Source organism: Nyctibius grandis, chromosome 2, assembly GCF_013368605.1.
Source record: "Nyctibius grandis isolate bNycGra1 chromosome 2, bNycGra1.pri, whole genome shotgun sequence".
In the NCBI taxonomy this organism is placed as follows: domain Eukaryota; kingdom Metazoa; phylum Chordata; class Aves; order Nyctibiiformes; family Nyctibiidae; genus Nyctibius; species Nyctibius grandis.
This window is the reverse complement of record NC_090659.1, coordinates 56,589,711-56,610,288: the sequence shown is the minus strand read 5'-3', so window position 1 is coordinate 56,610,288 and position 20,578 is coordinate 56,589,711. Positions and strand designations below refer to the sequence as shown.

The following is a 20,578-nucleotide window of genomic DNA, read 5'->3' as shown; positions in this document are numbered from 1 at the left end:
CCTGAAGGGCATATGATAGTAATTATTCTCTCAGCGCAGTGTTAAAGGACTTGGTGTGGCACATTTCCTGTTTTTTAACTCATGTATATGTTCATGGTCACAGCCTGGCAGCCCTGAACTGTTCATTACACACCTAGGAGAATACCAGCTCAGGGCATATCGTGGAGATGGTTTTCTTTGCTAAATCTAGCTCAGCTATTAAAAGGTGAGAAAAGCCTTCTGTCCCACTGTATTGGCACAGCTTGCCTCATTCAACCTTTCTAAAAAGCTGAAAACTAAATATCAAAACATAATCATTAAAGAAGATACATTTACATTTGCCTTCTTTAGCAGCACTACTATCCTAATATTCCTTCTACTGCATCCAGCCAGAGGTATCTTTTTTCCCATTACTACTGGGTACCAGCTGACAGTTTTTCAAGTCAAACCCATCTCCTCTATGTTCTTCTCACTGTAATAACCAGATGGAAATAGCTATCCTATGTATTATACAGATACATGTTTCATCAAATTGGGCTACTACTCCTGTTTGATCATTTGGAAACAAAGAAAAAATATATCTAATTTTAAATGGAATTTACCATTGCTTTCAGTAGTACATTTCCTACTCAAAGCCTCTCAACATACTATATAAATCAGTACACAAACTCTAGCTGGTAACAATCAAAATACACAATATCAATTAAACAACAACTTAAGACTAGTTTATTTCCATAGTAACTACATATTTGCTACATTTTTATCTAAAAAAGACAAATCATATTTCAGAGGTACTGAGCTCCGCATTTTCTTCATTATATTTGCATTTCAACCAGCACTCAACATTCTTCCAAGACACGGTTTTTCAGGAGTTGCATCTGTTTAGCTAACAAAATTCTACATGACTTAGCAAATTATGATTACGAAAATGCAAACGTAATAAACAAACATGCAAACTCAAAGATATCTTTATCTGCGCAATCATCCCATCCTGTATGCCAAAATACTACAGTATATTCCAAAATATATCTGCTACACATGTGTTCCAGTTTCTGAATTTGTTTGGTTTCTCCTCCGAAGTTTCTGTCAGAGGTTTCAGGGGGTTCTTGTTTTTCATTTTCTTGCCCCCACTCCTTCCGCTTTTGGTGCCTTGAGCATTCTCATCTGTCACACACTGAGTTGCATTTTGGATGTTAAAGAGTTTACCATCACAAACTTGTCCTTCATATTTGAACAAATAAAAGCATGTCTCCTCTGAGCTCCAGTCACCCTGGAAATCAGTATTATAACACCAAAAGAAAATTCTGGCAATACTAAATAGTGATTCAAAAAGAACTCCACCAGCCAACCATCTTCAAAAAAATAGCTGCTTGACAAATTCTCCCATTTTGACACACATGCACTCTGTTCTGTCTTGAAACCCCCTCAAAACCAGCCAAATAAACAATGCAAACAGATGTCTTAAACACACCAGATCACACAGGAAACATAGGCAAATTCACAAGCTCATTAGCATCTGAACTTAAAATTAGTCTCCCTGGATGGAAGACACAACCCCCAACTCCCTTCTCTGAGAAAGTTCATTGCTGGATGAGCACGGGTAACCACGTTTTCTTCAGCAGAAGTGTCTCATGATGACATAATATAACAAGCAATCTCTGTAATGCAAACAAAGGGCCCCTATTTGAAGAATTCAGTGGTTCAGTGGAAAAGAGCTTATTTTAGCACAAACTTTTTCAGTAGGGACCTCTTCCAAACCTCCCTTACTCAAGCCTCTTCAAGAAAAGGTCTCTTAAGACTGAGCTGAAGATACACATAGAGCAGCTATTTCTTTTAAATATTACAGACTTTGTTCCAATGAAAGAGTTCCCTTTCTCAAAAAAACTCCACTGTTTAGCTTTGCTGCTGCTGACTCCTGTTCAATAGGAACTACTGAAAATAACCACACACAGTTACTCCAGAACACTGTTCTCTTTCCAGAACATTTTCCTATTACAAGCAGAACTTACAAAGTTAGTATCAAAGTGACAGTAATTCTGGATTTTTTTCTTCTCTTCATTGCTATTTATCACACTTCCACATCTTTGAAATGCTCTTCAAAATATGCCTGTGATAAGCAGGGAGGGAAACAGAGGGAGGAAGAAGGGAAAACTCAAGACTACAACAGCTAGTATGCACTGTAAAATCTCAACGTAGACAGGTTAACACTAGAGTTTTGACTTTCAGTGCTAAATCATTACAGTAACACATCAGTCTGCCTACCTAAGGTTTCTGCAATGCATATATAAAAGTCAATGTTGCCTTTTCCTGAAGAGGTAGTGAAAAATAGAAACCTGATCATTCAAGCATCTGAACAAAAGTCTCTCTATATCTTCTGCAAGTCCTTTTCATGAACTGCTCCCAGTACCTTTAAGACAAGATTACTCTAGCAGCTCCTGAAGAATTCCTGCTCCAGCAGGGGGATTGGACTAGATGATCTTTCGAGGTCCCTTCCAATCCCTAACATTCTGTGATTCTGTGATTCTGTAATGCCCCTCCAATGTCAGAGCTTGATTATTAAAACAGGAATTTAGGAAGCATGGAGAAAAGGAAACAATTTGCACTTCTCTATCTGCAATTTCACGGGTCTGGCTTGTGTTAAGTGTTCAGAGACCCTTGTTCCAAGAGAGGGAGTAAAGCCCTGAGCAAGAAAAATCCCAGTCCATGGCCTGTTCACAGGTCACTGCAGCTGCAGAAAACCAGTGACACACAGGAGATCAGATGAGGCATTTTTAACAATGAAAAAACTCATCAGTGAAGGAAAGGAGGTATTACTTTCACATTACAAGGGGAAACTAGAGATTAGAGACGAAAAAGCTTTCCAAAAGCTCACTCAGAAATCAGAAACTGATGCCCTCCTCCCCTGGATGCTAGATGCCGTACACACATGAGGGACAAAGAAAATGATGACGCAGTTTCCTAGCTCATATGTAAAACGTAAAACAATAATTAAAGAAAAAGCTAGCGACTGAATGATAAACTAGTGCAATGTTAAGATACACGTGAAGAGATCTGCACCACCACCCATGCACTTTACCATAACGCATTTTACGGCATTATACAAACTGTTGCTCAACATCAGACAACTTCCTCACTACAAGCTCTGTCAAGACCTACACACCTCACTGACAGCTATAGTCATGTTATACTGGAGTTAGAAAAATGGTAGTCATACACGACTTATTTCAAAAGTAAGAGATGAAAAACTGAAAAAAATCCACACAGTTAAAATGACTTAAAGTGGAAACGTTCCCCTCAATAACAATTAGGCTTTTACAAGATTTTTATCCCTGAAGAGACAAATGGAGTGTCATGCAATTTGCTGCAGGTGAAATGCATAGCAAATATCTGGAAAAGCAGAGGTCTAGCCCCTGTCAAACAGGCACTGGAAGTCTTACGGAGCTGTTCTGCAGGCAATAGCTTGCTCTGATATTCTCTGTAAAATTCTGTCATCATTGTACTGTGGGTACCTGTGACCAGTAGCTATTACTCTGCATGTCATTAAAGTAGTCATAGCTTAACTATACTGCATGCAGGTAAGTGTAATGAGCCCTGGAAAACTGCAAAACTAAAGGCCTTGCATTTAGAAAAAAAAATGCAGTAACAAATGATCTTGCTAACATTTAAACAATGTTTTACTGCCTATTTCACTTAAACTGCAATCTGCATTTACTATCATAACAGCCAGCATTTATCTCCCAACCTTTTTTATAAAATGTAATACTGAAGGCATTTTTGTCACAAAAAAGGACAATACTGAGCAGTACTTACCACTGTCGTTGTCAGTCCTATCAAGACCCCAACTTGGAAGACTATATACTATCTAACAGTTAAAATCCAAGAGAAGTAAGCTGTAAAGAAAACAATTTATGAACACATACCTATGATGGAATCCCTTCGAAAAACATCTCTGTCAAAAATATAAAATGACAGATGGCGAAAGGTCCGAGGAATTTCACAGTAAAAGTCTTCTCCATAGAAGGGGCTGGGTAAACAAAAAAAAAATACACATAAACACACACACACAAAAAAAGAAATTAGTCTTGGTATCCTGGAGGAGCCAGTGTGTTTATACTTCATGTTCATAACATCACTATGGACTGTGACGGTCTTTCCCACCCATGAATGTGCACCTTCAGGCACTGTTCCACTCTGACTCTTCCCAACTATCTTAAATGTCCACAGAACAAGATTTCTTGACATGCAAAAAAGAACAGATATTTCTTTTTATCTGGAAAACAAGTGTCCCTAAACAAAGAGGGCAGAGACCACATTATTTGCTAACATACACTGCCTTGAAAGGTGGCGAGAGGCCCCTGCTGCCACACCGTGCTTACAATAAGACCATTACAACAGAGATCTCGAAAGCATACACATGAACAGGATGAGCAAAAGACAGCGTAGTTCATGGCATATATATGTATTTTTTTAAAAAGGATTTAGCTTATTTAAAATAAAATGCCTACAACCATTGCCTCTTTTCTGACCCCCTGCAAAGTTTCTTATTGCAAGTTAGATTCAGTCAACTGATGGTAACTAAGCCTTGGAGCTGGCATGATGCTTGTTACCTGATAGCATTGCATATCTGTCTATTTTTGCTTACTGGAATTGTATAGAATAAGTTCTTTCACAGTAAGATCAGATTTTAAAAAAAAAAAACACAATAAAAAACAAAACCACTATCTCAGCATTAAAAGCTGAGAGACTTAAGGGGGCTTTCTTTGGATCCTACCAATTTAAATGCAGAAAAAAGTTTCTCAGACACCTAACAGCAACCCTTTTAGTTTCTCTCTATCCAATTATATAGTTAAGGATTTACTTTTAAGAACTATAAAAATACATCAACATTATTTATTCATTGACAGGTCCACCATTTTAGACAGACTTTTCATTTCAAGTCACTCATGCTTCAGTAGATCTAAATCAGTGGATGCAATTTGAGTCATATGGACAAATACAGCAAGCACTGCAGAAGTTCACTTAAAAATAAATCTAATTCCAACAGGCCAAAAGCCAGCAGGATTTTCTTCCCCTTTTAAACACAGACCTCCTTATTGTCTTGGCTAAGCACAAAAATGGGAAACAGAATTGCGCTGTAGCTTTAATCATTATCAAAGGCTTTTTATGTTAGAAAATTAGATATCCAAAAACTATCAATAGTTGCTGCATTAACTTCAAATTTTTCATCATTTTGTCAGGAAATATCATTCCCTTGGCTTCTTTCAGGATGTTTCCCATTCCTTGAAATAAATGCATCCAGCCACAAGTTATGGCAACCAACCTGAGCCCCACTCAGTCATCCCTACTCTGAAGGCAGAGGAGAATATCCAACAGCTGGAAATGGCAGCTGGTTTGACTGTTCTTCCCAACTGCCCACTCCGATTCAGCACTCTTGGTTATGTCCTCTTTACCGATTCTGCTCCAAGAAGTTTTATTTGGGATCAAGAATTCAGCAGTCACCGCTTTAGGCACAAAATACATGAGTTCTTTGGTACAAGCAGCTTCTAACAAACTGGAACCTGACTGTCCCAGCAGCCATGCTTCTGCTGGCAGCCCCAAGGGCCTCATTCCATGCACAGCAGTTGGTGCAAGTTTCCACAAACAGGCTTAACCCAAGGGGGCTACACAAATGCATAAACATTGCCCAAATATCTAGTGCATTATACATGCAAAACACTTGCATCATTCCAAGCCCTAATACTCTGTTCAGCCATAAAATCATTCTTTTTGCTAGAAGAACACGACAGATTAATTTACTCACTAATGACCTTAGAATGAAATGATACTTCATGAACTGTGGATTATATACTCAGTCCTCTATCAAGAATATAGGGGAAGCTTCAGGATACTGGAAGTCTGAAGGCAATGTGAATCAAGTGAGACATACTGAGTATACTTTAACTCAGCTCAGCTGATTCTGGGGGAAAGAGCAGCGAAGAGACAACAACTGGGGCCTTTGGCAAGTCCCCTGTTAACGTTTGTCACTGGTGTTGGTCAGGGGCAGAAGATAACTAAGACCACACCCCAGCAAAACAAACACAAGATTGAGAAAAGCAGAGTAGAGAGCAGGAAGCATCTACTTCAATATATGGTATCAGAGAGAGGCTGACTAACAGAAGAAATGCTATGAAGGCTGACTTAGCCATGCCGGGACCAAATCTGGTCACTACTTTCAGGCACAAGGCTTATTAGCCTGAGCAGCGCCTGCTGGCTGGTGCTCTTCACAGAACACATTATTTGCGGCTGCTGTCAACAGAAGACAAGCTTTGTTCTGGTCTTGGCTTTCCCCCTCCAAGATCTTGTACCCCTTGTAGATTCACAACCTCTCAATGCTCAGGTAACACCCCCGAGGTGCACTGTGTTCTTAATTAACATAAGCAGGCATATTTCCAACAGAAGTGTACTCGCGCTGCACCAGATAATTAACCAGCAAAGTTTTAAATGTAAGGATACACATCAAGATAAATCTGATATCCTCCCACCCCAATCTTGTGTAGCTCTGCAGAAACAGTATCTTCTTTCTGAAGGAATCAAACGTAACACACAAATGCTTCCAGCTTCCACTGAAAGGCGTGCTTTTCCTCCATGTATCTCTTCAGAACAGTACTCGCTTTGTCTCCCACCCAGATCTGAAGAGCAAGAGGTCGCAGCAGTCAAACTCCATGATTTATTTCCCAAGCTAACTTATCTTGAGTGTGAGCCCCAGGGCTCCAGAATGGTTTTTCCAAAAGAACAGCTAAATCCCTCCCTCAGTGTCCCCTCTCTCCCAAAAGCCAGAATTAGTCTGATGGGGCTTCAGTGAGTATTTTTATTTTGACATAGCAATTAATAAAAAGCAGCAGCATCTGCCTACACAGCCCTCAGGAGTCTGACAAGATCCTCCAAAACAAATACAAGAACTAGCCCAGCTGAAAACTCAGGAATCTTTCAGAACCAAGTGAGCTTAGACTGAACTTCCAGGTTTTGAGTTAAGCTTTCCTTGTAGATTAACCAACCCTATGCTCAAAAGAAATTTTCATCATTCAAAGAGGAGGAGAAATAATGAGGGCCCCCTCCCCAATCTTGCACCGTAGGCTGCACACCAATATGGTCACAATGGAAGGGCATGGACAAGACCAGTGTTGTCATTATTTCAGTTTCTTCTGGACTTCAAACAAGTGACAGGATGTAAGTGCAGAGAGCAGCATCTTGCAAGGACAGAAACAGTAGACCTCCACTGCAAATGCAATTCAGCTCCTTCCAAGCTGAATATAAAAGCATTTTCAAACCTATCTTCTTCAATAAAGACTTAAATTTAGAACATTTTACTAATTTATTTTTAGAATCATAGAATAATTTTGGTTGGAAAGGACTTTTAAGATCATCAAGTCCAACCGTTAACCTAACACTGCCAAGTCCGCCACTAAACCATATCCCTAAGCACCACATCTACATGTCTTTTAAATGCCCTGAGGGATGTGACTCCACCACTTCCCCGGGCAGCCTGTTCCAATGCTTGATAACCCTTTCAGTGAAGAAATTTTTCCCGATATCCAATCTAAACCTCCCCTGGTACAGCTTGAGGCCGTTTTCCTCTTGTCCTATCATTTGTTCCGACACCCACCTCGCTACAACCTCCTTTCAGGTAGTTGTAGAGAGTGATAAGGTCTCCCCTGAGCCTCCAGGCTAAACAACCCCAGTTCCCTCAGCCACTCCTCATAAGACTTGTGCTCTAGAGCCTTCACCAGCTTCGTTGCTCTTCTTTGGACTTGCTTCAGTACCTCAGTGTCTTTCTTGTAGTTCTGCTGTCACAGTGATGAGAAGAGTAGCAGCACTGGCACCAACTACTCTTCAGTTATGAAATGGGGCTTGTTCCTAAGTCGCTGTCTCTTGTTTTCTTGACAGAATTAGAAACTACACAGACAGACTTGTACCAATTTTTAAATCCTTGCTCCAAGCTTTCAGGCACACAAGGGCCTGACTCTGTAGCCTTCTACTCCACATACCCTCACTTCACACCCTTTTCTCATCTCTTTTCCAGTACATACCCATCATGCTCTGAAGGAAGGAGGCTCTACCTCAGCAGTCCTTTTCCAGGAAGTGTGGGGCTCTCTTACTGCACAGCTTTTATACAGCCTCTACCACCGACACATACACTAATCGATTCCTCCTTGGGACACTGTCCCTAGGATGCTTCCACAGTTCTCGTGACAGGAGTCACAAAAAAAGTAGTCAAGTAAAAGATAAAGAATAGTGCAACGGATTTGAATCTTCAGGCATACTCTCCTCTCACCAAAAACTTGCTTGCTCTGAATGCTCACAGGAGCAGGAATACCAGGAAATCAAAACCAAAAAGTTCCCTCTAGGTATTGTTTCACTCACATAGAGCTATCCAGCTTAAAGCCCTTCCCATTTCAAGGTATCTATTTTTGAATCTCTTCTGATGTGTGTTTTGGCAATGGATATTTTCAGGAGGAGACAGGGAAGGAGAAAAGAAACAAATTACTGTGTAGATCAAGTGGAATGAAAGCAAGAGAATCCTCATTTCAAACATGATGAATGGGAACCTCTTCCCTTAGAAAAGGTTCAAAATCTGTTCACTTTTACACGTTTTACTGAACTCCAGAGGCATACTTGCAACTTTAATTCTGTACCTTCAGCTATCTACTGAAATCATTGCAAATAATATTAACAGAGAGGAAGAGGCTTCATAAAACAAATCTTGGTCTAGAAACATTTCTTTAGTTTCAGGCTGTGTTGCAAAACCTCATGCTTGTTTCTCAATACTTAGGATTCGCTAAAGCAGTTTTGTTTTTGTTTTGGCACCAGTACTTCAGTGGATGAAGTGAGAGAGTTGCATGATGAATAATAATGAAACCCCCTCAAACCAGAATTCTTTGTGTATGGATTTTTTTTAACTGCTTTTGTAATTGAAAGTAAGGACTATTAACATGCCACAGACAACTCCACATCCTCTGCCTATTTTTAAACGTTTAGAAATACTGGATTCATCCTGCTGCATGAACTGAAGACCAGAGTTCACATCGCCACGTGAGCAGGAAGCAAAATCAGTCTGTACAAAGGAGTACACTTGTTTGTTTCTACTACTAAGCTTTTTCTACTACTTGGCTAATACATTTTATACTATGCTTTGCAGCGTACATGAAGGGAGTGGGGTAGAGAAGCAGATACAGCAAGCCAAATAAAATCTGAATACACTTCAGTCTCCTACTAGACACAGAGGTACAAGACGACAGGCAAGTAAGACAGGCCCTGTAAGAGCCAAAGTTGGCAGATGTCATGGTAGCTTCCTTACACAATTTATTAAAAATACTTAGTATTATACTTGAAGCACAGATTTGGCAGAGGACACGCAGCAAGAAGTCTATGGCACAAAACGCAGTGTCTAAATCCAAACACACCACTCATGCTCACTGTTAAGAGGGCAGGCTGCAGTCTTCCAGACATCCACCGAGCCTAAGCAAATTTTTCCTCGTGTCACTGTGTAGACACCCAGAGGGACAGTGCTGTGTTTTAGCCACAGCCACCCCTACCTACACAGAGAAGAAACAAAGCAGCATGCATTTTCTCAACCCTAAGCTTAGAAGAGAGAGCCAGACACACGAGCTATAGTTATCATCCTCACTTGACAGTTGCTGGTTTGGCTCAATGAGGCTCACAGGGATTATGATAACTTTAAGCAGCAGCCATTTGGAGTCTAGTCACCTCCCAAAATATTCTGTAAGACGATACACACAAACAACAGAAGTCACATTACAGCTGCATTTACTTTTTTTTTTAATCACTCAAAGCAGCCTACAACACCAACAATTGTTACTCACATAGGTGGCTTTTCGTGTGGATAAACGCTCTCATTCATAAACCCTGCCTTGGGTCTCAACACTCACTTCATTCTCCTCCTTCCGTTGAAGTCTTGCTTCCCTTCCTGGTGCCCTTCTCAGCTGTATTACCTTGTTATACAACCATACGGTCCTTGCCTTCAATAATATCCCTGACCAGGCTGCAGTTGTACCCATACCCATCTTATTCTTGCCCTTAAAGGCTTGTGCTGTTTCAGAATTGAAGTGTATTGATATTAGGAATTCAAGCCATGGTTAGATGTAGTCAAGTGAAGAAGATGGTAGGCCCTGAGGCAGACAGCATACTGAGGAGTGAGCTGGGAGCATGCAGGAGAGAAGCTGCAGAACATACCACCGCATCCAGCTCAAGTCCTCTTTACTTAAGGCCTCCAGGCTGGGGAAAGCTGTTATTTCAAGGAGGTGAGCTGGCAACATAAGAATATGCAAGTAGCTAATGGAACTAACTCAGATACAACAGCTAATTTTGGCAATGCTCCAACTAAGGGAAACAACTTTGTGTTTAAAATTTGAGAAGTGGCCTGCATCCAAAATGTTATTGGAATGCGAGAGAAGTTTCGCTATGCAGCCATGAACTCTAAACATAGGAAAATAAAGGGTTTAAGCAAACCTAGAATTAAAAAATAACAACATCAAATATGGCAGTAGAATTACTTACAGAAAGTTCTGAGAGCTAGTGATTGAAATTTTTACTTGATCTAATACTAAAACAAAGACACAGCAACCTCTTGTTAAAGAGAACACAGCCTTAACTATGAATTTACAGCACATTTCACTATACACTCACAAACACACTGCAGACTTGTAGTTCTCAGTGTTACCTTCACAGGAGACTAGCAAAAAAAAGACTGGGGGTGGGGAAAGTGCCTCTGGCTTCATTTGCTGTTTCATTCAGGCTTTGATCACTATGTTTAGCACGTGAAAATTCCTCAGTGAAGCAGCGGAGAACTAAATAATCACAGACTCAAGACGCTTGGCTCATCTCTCTAAAGCACACACTGTCAGCCATTTGATTCTTGGCGTACAACACTTTTTGCCTTTATTCCTATCCTTGAAACAAATTTGGAGATGTCACATTCCTTCCATTCTTCACCTATGATTTGAGAAGCTGCCTTGATTTCCTGTTGCAGCTGACACTGCCCTTTAAGTGAATGGAAACATTCGATGCAAACAGCAAAGGCAAAGTCAGTCTTAATGCCAACAAGCCAAGTTTATCCTCAGAGAAGATCCGTAGCTAGGAACAAGTCCTGGATGGTGGAGCCTGAAGTTTGAAGATATTCATGGGGGAAGCTAAGTAGCTGGGTCAGCAAAGGAAATTCATAGGCAAAATTCTTGCCAGGCTGTCTACTTGCAGCTCAGAACTAAAGAAAAGTTGTAGATCTGTGCATGTAAAAAAACAGTAATTCTCACACATTCCTTAAAAATACACGAGTCCCTTCACGTACATCTCTGCTAGGTTATACCGAACAGATCCAATTCTATTCAGTGCCTTTGTAGATGATGGTAATATAAATATTGAACAACAAATACAAAACAGAGAAGCATATTAAATCCTGGCTCTAACTGACCTCTCCCGCATATCTTATGACTTGCATGTGACCTTCTTAGAATTTACTAAAAGCTTGTGCCAAGGAGTTTATGAACACAGTGCGGCTTGAAGGGTTCAAGATTCTCTTCCTGGGAACCTGGAGAGCTTGCTCTGACCAACCCACGCCTCCACTGAGCTTGTCCAAAGACCTCCAGAGAAGTCGGATGACTCTGAACTGCCCCACATAAACAGTGCTTTCGAACTGCTCTGTGGTTTCATAGAAAGGGCTGCCCATGTTGTAACCCTTGACTGGCTTCAGTCAGACACTAGCAAGTTATCCTCACAGCAGCCCTGAAAATCTTCCAGCACAAGGCAGTAGTGCCACCACCCAGTTTAACAGAAGCCAACAGAGGCTGGATGGCAGGAATAATTTAAGTTCCTGATTGTAATTTATGAGTTCCACCTGACTGTTGAACAGAGGAGAGGAGTTAAGGTTCACCATGCTGGCTGCTCTGAGTTTGAGATGCAAACTTAAATAAAGGACATCAGGATCACAGAGATTCTTTCAGAGCACTGGTAAGGGCACCGGACTGGGCAACAGGACGTGCTGGTTCAGTTCTTAAGAGTTCTGAATGATTCATGCTTTGTTGATTTAAGAAGTTACTGCTCTCAGCTGTCTTCTCATGCCTCTGCAGCAGCCTAATAAAATAAAAATCTGTTGCAGAAGATTAGGACAGAGCTCAGGGAGGCAACTTCTTATGCTGTCCCAGTATAAAACACAGGAGATCATGAGTCAGAGTCTGAAGGCTCTGCCACGGATATCCCAAGCAAGTCAGAATTGGACATGCATCCAAGTCCCTCTGGAAAGGAGAGATAACTGCTTCCTTTCTCCCATTTGCCAGTTCTGTTTAAGCTTTACATCAGGTGAAGGCCTGCCTGGAAAAATATACATTTCTGCACCGCTTAGTAGAAGCTTAACGAAGCCCAACTGAGTAAAAAGAAGTGGGGGGCTAGGGGCAGGCAGAAAGCACCCCTTGAATTCCCAAGTCCACAAGACAGTGTTTCAGCTTGACTTTAATTATAAGCCTTTTCATGCAGACAAAAAAAGTCATTTTATGCAGATATGCTGGAAAAGATAGGCTTCTCCAGGACAAATCTGAATGAGAAGACATTGTTTCAGTCAGCACTGCTAGGCCTGCCTATGAAATACCTTTCAATTCAGACATTCACACAAAGCATCTTATTTTTCACAGACTACATGAAAATAATTTTTTGAGCTTACTGAAAGATGGGACAGTTACCAGTATGAGTGAAAATACAGACAATTCTTAAAATTTACTGTGTAACAAGCCAGCCCCACGTCAGCCATGAAGTGAGAGGAAGTAGAAAAGAGGCATGAACAACAAAGCAGAGATAGTGTCCTCCCCTTCACACTAGTCAAGGCTGTGTCAACCACGCAGATGTTCAGGCAGGACTCGATTATTTCAGTCACGTGTTGGCCCAGCTTCACATCCCTGCTCCCATCTAACATCACATATCACAGCAGTGATACCTCAGAAAAAAGGACTCAACACGTGCTTCGCTATTATGTTGGCAAGTGACTGGCAAAGCAGCACCATATATGAAAGCAGGTGTTGCTCTGCTGCATAGAAATTACATGGGCCTTAGGGCACATAAGCCTTGCCTGCCCAGTAATTCACTTACTCAATGGGTTGAATCAATTTACAAACAAGCATTAAAGAATGTAACAGCATGACTGGCTCCTCAGCTATGTGTCCATCTCGGAACACATCTCAGGGTCTTACAAAAAACAATAGGCAACCGCAGTACGGTCTGAAATCGTTTGAAAAACATCTTCCTCTGGAAAGCTATGCACTTGTTTTAACAGATGTAAACACAGTCATAAAAGATTAAGTAGCTGTTTAAGTGTGCCTCACCAAATAAGAGCAACTCCTGTTCAAAGACTGGGAAGACACCCCAGTTTTACCATTCATGTATTTGGGATTTCTGTCCACTTTTCTTTTATACACCAGAAAAACAAGGACAAAGAAACACCTATATGGATAAATGCAGAATTCAGTTGATATCAATGTCTATAACTGTATATTCAGACACTGTGAAGAAGCAAGTTTTTCAAAAATAGTACTTGCAAACAGAAGCTCACAGAGGGAGAAGGCAGACTACCACTGAATACAGGAATTCACTGGGAGAAGGAACAACAACCAAGGAAATCATCTTTAGTCAACCCTTAGATCAAAGAGAATAGAACTGTGAATGGATTTTGAGAGGTCATCTGGTCCACCACTGTTCCAAAGCAGCAAGATCTCCGTATTTTAGTCGGGACTGATCACAGAGAACTACTAAAAGCCTTCATCAATAAATATGATAAAATCAAGGCAATCTACTACGGTGCTTCAGAATCTTTAACAGGAAGATTTTTCTTCACAATAAACCTTAACCTAAACTTCCTTCCCCTCTGCAATTTAAGTTTGTTATTACTTGCAATATCCATACTGGACATACAGAGCAATTCCCTCCCTCTTAAGTTTTTTTGGGGGCTTTGTTGTTTGGGGTTTTTTTTTGTTTGTTTTATTTTTTAATATATATACATAGTTATTTCTACTCTCATCCCTCTTCTCTAGTCTAAACAATTCCCATCTTTTAACCTTGCCTCATCAGTTACGTTTTCCAGACCTCTGATCATTGTGTCGCTCTCCTCTGAATTCACCTCAATTAACGAAAAGAACTTAGCTCCACAGGAAACCAGAAACCTTCCAGTTCTGCATAGCCTCGGTGTACCTTTTCAGCTTTATGAAATGATAATGATATCTAAATGATATCTAATGATATCTAAAGACAAATGGAATTTTTCCCACTGAAGGACTTACACTTGTTGCTTATTCCTACTACTAAGAGTTTATTTTCTTAAGAGAAAAATACTTGGATTAGTTCAAGGAAATTGCATCAACTATTCTCATACATCCTCACTCCCCGCATTCCACTTCTCTGCAAAGCACTAGTGATCATCCAGCAAAAAAACCTCACTGTGTAACTTCTAGTTGTGAGCAAGAGGGCTACAGCTGGTTGACCCAGGAATGAACTTAAATGAGTTTAAAAGTCACTTTTAGAGAAACTGGTTTAGGGACACTGCATGTCAGTTATTGTCAAGAAAAAGCATACGGATCAGTCTTTGCTTTTTCACTTTTTTTTTTTTAAATATAGTACATTACAAACAGGAAGTGTTAGCATCACCATTCAAAAACACTCTAATTACGTTTAGTCAATTTAAATGCCTCAAGAAACTAAAGTCTCCGTTATGGACCCCAGTACACCATATAAGGTGAGGAATAAAGACTTAAAGGCGACAAACGCGAGAGAACAATTAAAATGACTTAAGGGAATAGATCCCACTTTAAGCTACTCAGACTCACATTCTTAAATGCGTTAGGTACTTCTGAGGGGTTGGGGGTGAGGTCTAGAGCTACCTCCCAAAGTAAATTATTTGCAGTAACAAGACAAATAATAAATTCCCAACTGTATTAGTCAAGTCTCACTCTTTTCCCACTTTGTGTCTTAAGATAGAAGTTATAAACTTGACTGTTACTTGTTGCTACTTTCACCCCAGCTCTAAAAAAAAAGCCTCGCTTGCCAGAGTATACATATATGCCTAGCCTCGTTCCCTTGATTTTTTTCATGTTTGGGGATTTCCAGGAGAAAGTGTTTTAACTTTTGCTACATGCTTCTCATTCTGTTTCATTCTACATTTGGCTTCTACAATCTCACAGGAAGTGTCCAAGATAATCAAACAGGCATCTTATGTTCAAACCTCTCCTCTCAGCTGCAGCCTCATGACAGGAAAAAAAAAATCCCTAACTTCACCCATTAGGGTAGATAGACCAATGCAAAATTCTAAGCATATTCAGACATGAAATGGAGTTCAGTGCTCCCTTCTAAGCTGAGACCTAAAAAGCTTATGGAAGTTCAAAACAAATATTGCAGAAAGGAAGGAACACTGGCTCTACATTCTTAGGAAAACAGTTGATGTGGCTTGCCTTGGTGAAGACATTTTCCCATATATATAGATAGGAATCATGACATTAATAGTTCGACCACTAGTGTTCTTAAAACTGTAAGAAGGATCTATTCATCCTCCCCCAAAAAAAGTATCTTTGGAACATTAAACAAACATGGTAAGCAGAGAATGAGGAGAGTTAACAGAATGTATATACATGTATTTGTTACCATAATGACTTCTCCACTATTTTGGTCCTGAAAACCTCCTCCTGGTCCAGGTTTACAGTACAGTAGCAATCCCTCATCTTGTTTGGCCCCGGATACGTAGGAAGATTTTTGGCTTCGCCTGAAGACAAGAAAGAAAAAAACCCAGAAGGATTACACATTAAAACGTTATCCATAAATTAGTCATCTGTCAACTAATGCAGTGTCAGCAACATGGCTAAAGTGAAGTATTACATTGTATTTTTCTTCCCAAATGTGAAGTCTCTATTAAATGTAGCAGCAGTATTCTGTTTCCAAGGCAGCAGCTCCTGACAGTCACTGAGTTTAGAGCTCAGCAGTAGCCAGCAACAACTCAGTTTGCTGCGTCCGATTTATTCGCATGTATTTGGGTGCGTACTGCTGCCTTCCAGGTTTGTGTTTAGGTTTTGATCAGTCCTCCCATAAGATACCAGGAACACAACACGGTAATAAAGCTTTCTGATACAGCCCACTGATTCTATCCTAAAGGCATGACCAGAACACAGCAAATGAGGACTGACCCCCAGCTCCATCACTCTCCACAGATGTGGAGACGAAAAACAGCCACTTTAGTTACAGCCAACAGCCTTACACCACAGGTTGGACTTCAAAGCTCTTTGATGAGGTAATTAGCACTTGTGAAGCTGCCTAAGGTCCTCACACAAATGTACCATGCAAGTTATGAATATTCTTCATAATAAACATTTGTTTCAAAACTGCAACAAGAAACATGTATGTATCCTATATTTAACAACAACAAGAAGAGACAGGATTGAGGAACTACAGGTAACCAAGAGACTACAAAACACAAGAGTACGAAATAAGAATAAAACCACACTTTTCCCCTCTACATATCCATTAATAATCAAAACTGAGCACTAAATTTCCTTGGCAGACTGATAAAACCGAAACTCTCAGACAGAAGCCAGGTAATGCTCCTCATGGCTTTGTTAAAGCACCTTAGCACTATGTGGATGAGTGATTTAATTCTAAAAACAAAACTTACAACTCTCAAAGAATAACCAAATATAAGTCTACAATGCATGTGACCTTATTTACCTTCACTCTTCCAGTACCCGGAGATTATTAGCACATACCATGGGAACTAGATCATTCTCTCCTGGTAAAAATACAAGGAAAAAAAATAAAAAATAAAAAATAAAAAATAAAAAATAAAAAATAAAAAATAAAAAATAAAAAATAAAAAATAAAAAATAAAAAATAAAAAATAAAAAATAAAAAATAAAAAATAAAAAATAAAAAATAAAAAATAAAAAAAAAAATTAAAAAAAAAAAAAAAATAAAAAATATAAAAAAAAAAAAAATAAAAAAAAAAAAAAATAATAAATAAAAAAAATAAAAAAAAAAAAAAAAAAAAAAAAAAAAAAAAAAAAAATAAAAATAAAAAATAAAAATAAAAAATAAAAATAAAAAATAAAAATAAAAAATAAAAATAAAAAATAAAAATAAAAAATAAAAATAAAAAATAAAAATAAAAAATAAAAATAAAAAATAAAAATAAAAATAAAAATAAAAATAAAAATAAAAATAAAAAATACACAGACCAGGGGAACACAGGTTTGTTTGCCAGTAGAGAAGGGAACTAAACGACAGTAACAAATATAACTTTTTATCGGATGTCTGCAGCTCAGCTTAAGTGCATTTTACTAGACACATGCCTTTCCCAGTCTCCAGCTCCCAAATAGCTTTGTACTATTAACAGAATCATCTTGCCTCTTTCAACCCTATCTTCAGGGTAAAGACACACTTTCTCCTCTCTGCAGATTTGTCCAACAGCACTCTGATGCATGTGCATGTAAATACTGAAGAACTACAGCAAGGAAAGATTAATCCAGCCTGCGTCCTCGGCTGTAAAGGCGAAGCATACAGCGACACAGGGCTCCATGTCTTCCTGCCTGTGATCTTTCTGGCACACTGTTCACACCCTTCTGCTAACTGTCTCGTGATGTGGCCACACATCCACACTTCTCACAAACAGCCTCTAAAGCTACCCATAGAACATATAAAGAGACATTGAAAAGGGACGTGAAAACATTTTTTCAGACAGTAACAGCTCACTTCAGAGTTGTTCTACATAAGTTTGCTCCCTCAGCTCAGCTGATGCAACTTGATAGCGTTCTTCCCACTTCCTTCAGAGTTGTGAGACGCTGTGTTAAGAAAAGCTGTCTCCGCTGTGATTTGAAGGTGTGACTGGAACATCTGTTGGCACGCTCAGTGTGGCTTTAAACTAAGCTGAAGTGTTAGCAATAGTTTAACTGCAGCAGCTCTAGCCAAAAATTGAGGATTATTGATGGCTTGCTCAGCCTGAAGTATATTCTGCCATGGTAAACCACCAACTTTCACTCTTGTTAGTCTGAGTTCATGCCAAGTTACAAATCAAAAGTACTAGCCTCACACAGGCTGAAGTCTCCAAGTTTGTCTCCTTTCCCCAAGACTCAAACATCCAAATTTCTCTTATCTGTTCTCCCATTAAAGTCACATGAAACCAGCCTCTTTTCTGGATGACTGGGTGAAGTTCCCCAGAGAGCACAAGCGTGTGTGTCAACAGGAAGAGTTTCAATAGCAGAACGATAAGGAAGTCTTCCTCTGGGGCTGGCACACTATTCTCACGGTTCTTCCAAGAGAAGAGGACAAAACTTTTCAAGCTCAAAATTAAACCAAAAAAATATGCAGTTTCCCTTTTTCTGCACTCTTCCACTTCCTACTTCAACATGAATACACACACACAAAACCAATTCCGGATTTTGTGATCTCGATTTCCAGTTTTCTGAAGTGCATAACATTTACTTAAGTACTTAAAGTTAATACTTAGTCATGTCAGAGCACCCTGTAAGAGCTGTATTTTGAAAATTCAGTTCTCTTTGTTAAGACTTACAGTAGAAAAGCCCACAATATTGAAACCTAAATGCAATGCAAAGGAAGACACCGTTTAGCATCACTAGAAAATGACTGCTTACACAGTCTGTACAGCAAATTACAGCTCACCTCCATCAAAATATTAGAAAGTGGGGCAGAGGGAAGATATAGAGAGAATACATTTTACAGTAATTTCTTTCTTCAAACTGGAAAAAGGCCCTGAAAAACCACTGAGACTAGAACAAAGGATTAATTGACCAACCCAATATATTAATCATGTTACTGACTTGAGTAGGAGCTTACCAAAAAAAAAAAATAGTTTCTTCCCAATGCTGGCAGCAGCCAATGGCTGTTTAGATTCCTCTAGCACTGAGCAGTTAAGAAAGAAAAATTTGTCAAGCTTTCAAGCATAGCTAAAGACTCAGCTCTCTAGCCAGACATTTTATGTCAACAAATGTGTTCTGTTAGAGCTTCAGTTGCTCTTTAAATTCCTCCAAGACAAAAACGTTCCCTCTGTGGCACTGTTTTGCCATCTACAATGAAGCTGAACAATTTGCTCGGTGTTTTTTTGGTTCTGCTACTACCGAAATGAAAAAAGAAAGCCCAGAATACTTGACACAGTCATGCACTATTTCCATGTTCTCAACAACCAGAGCTGGTGAGATCATTTAATTTGGGCAAGAATTCCATCATTTAACTTATCTGTATAGAAGAGGCATCTTCATCGATTGTATTTTCAAGAGGCAGCTCCACTTTCCTTTTCCCCTCTTCATATTCGTAAAGTATCTGTATGCTAGATAATTCAGAGAGGGTTTGCAGACAAAAGGTCAATACACTCACCTTTAAAACCTCCAGTTTCCCACTTCTGCTAAGAAGAAACAGAATGTTTCTTAAGATGTCTAAGACCTTGACAGTTTAAAATACGCACACACTTTGTTCTGGAGCATAAGGCTTCCAGTTTGGAGCCATAGAGGCAGAATAATCAGTTCAAGCTTGCAATAGTTTTTCTTTCTATCCCTGGACTTCGAATATACATGGTCCTAATTTAACTGTGTGATGCACTCAACTTAGCACTAAGTACTTAAGCATAGCAACGCTGATTTTAACTATGGAAAAGTTATCATTAGCTATTTTGGACAAGTCTTCAAAAATAGACTGTACAATTCTGAATATCTCACTGACTTACTGTCTTCTCCCCGCGAATACTGGGTTACTACAGTTTAAAAATGGACTACTGTGGCAGCACAGATAGCTGAGCTTCAGCTAGGCAGAGGGAATGCAACAGGCTGGAAAAAGAGGAAGGAAAAACTCAAAACCATATTCATCTTCCTTGTTCCTTCCAATGTTATACATTCCTGCCCTGCTAAGACACTGGCAATAAAAGGGAAGCAAGAAAAAAGGGCTCTCCTGCATATATGGCAGAGAAGAGCACTGCTTAGATGCTTGGGAGCATAGCTGGTAAAAATAAGAAAAACATTGAAGATGTTTCTAGGAACAAATATATAAATACAGGTATACATTTCCTGAAGGTTTTGCCACCTCGAATTTTTTGGAGCATCTGGTATTTTTAATTGAATTTAGGTACTTGGCATCGCGTCACCTTTGCTTTTGACATATTTCCCCAGGTGCAATTTTCTGAAGAGCAGAGAATGCACGACAGCCAGGCATTATTTCTACCTTTTGGAACAAAATTTGCTGTTCCTGTGCTTCTAAGTATTGGGTCACCAGCACACATCTGCCAATCTGAGCACATTAAGGAAGATTGTTATGTGTCAACAAATTTACCTTGCTGTCTTCTAGCAGCAACCTATTTCACTTTATCAAGACGACATGGGAGAATCATTTCCCAAACTATTTCAGAAAACAAACAAGCAAGCAAACAAAAACCTACCTCCAAAAAATAAATCCAATAAAAGCAGCTGAGCTTTCAATGCCACAGCATTTGACTTCAGGGAGCATACTGAAAGCCTTGAGTACAGAAACAAAACACCTAAAATCTGAAAAGGGCAACATATCCAAACCAACAACAATCTACTTAGTT

The 20,578-nt window shown here is 39.4% G+C and overlaps 1 protein-coding gene across 4 annotated transcripts in view; it reads right to left on the bottom strand.

Annotated features, from left to right (window-relative positions):
• The window catches only part of RASA3 (RAS p21 protein activator 3), a 136,099-nt gene that overhangs the window by 79,520 nt on the left and 36,001 nt on the right, over nt 1–20,578 (bottom strand). For all 4 annotated transcript variants that reach the window (XR_011049829.1, XM_068419989.1, XM_068419998.1 and 1 more), the window contains exons 2-3: nt 15,646–15,763; nt 3,900–4,003 (exon numbers count right to left, since the gene is read on the bottom strand). Coding sequence is in view for 3 of the 4 variants with exons in the window: in XM_068419989.1 (XP_068276090.1) it covers nt 3,900–4,003; nt 15,646–15,763 (222 nt within the window). In the remaining variant the exon portion in view is untranslated. The remainder of the gene's footprint in view (nt 1–3,899; nt 4,004–15,645; nt 15,764–20,578) is intronic.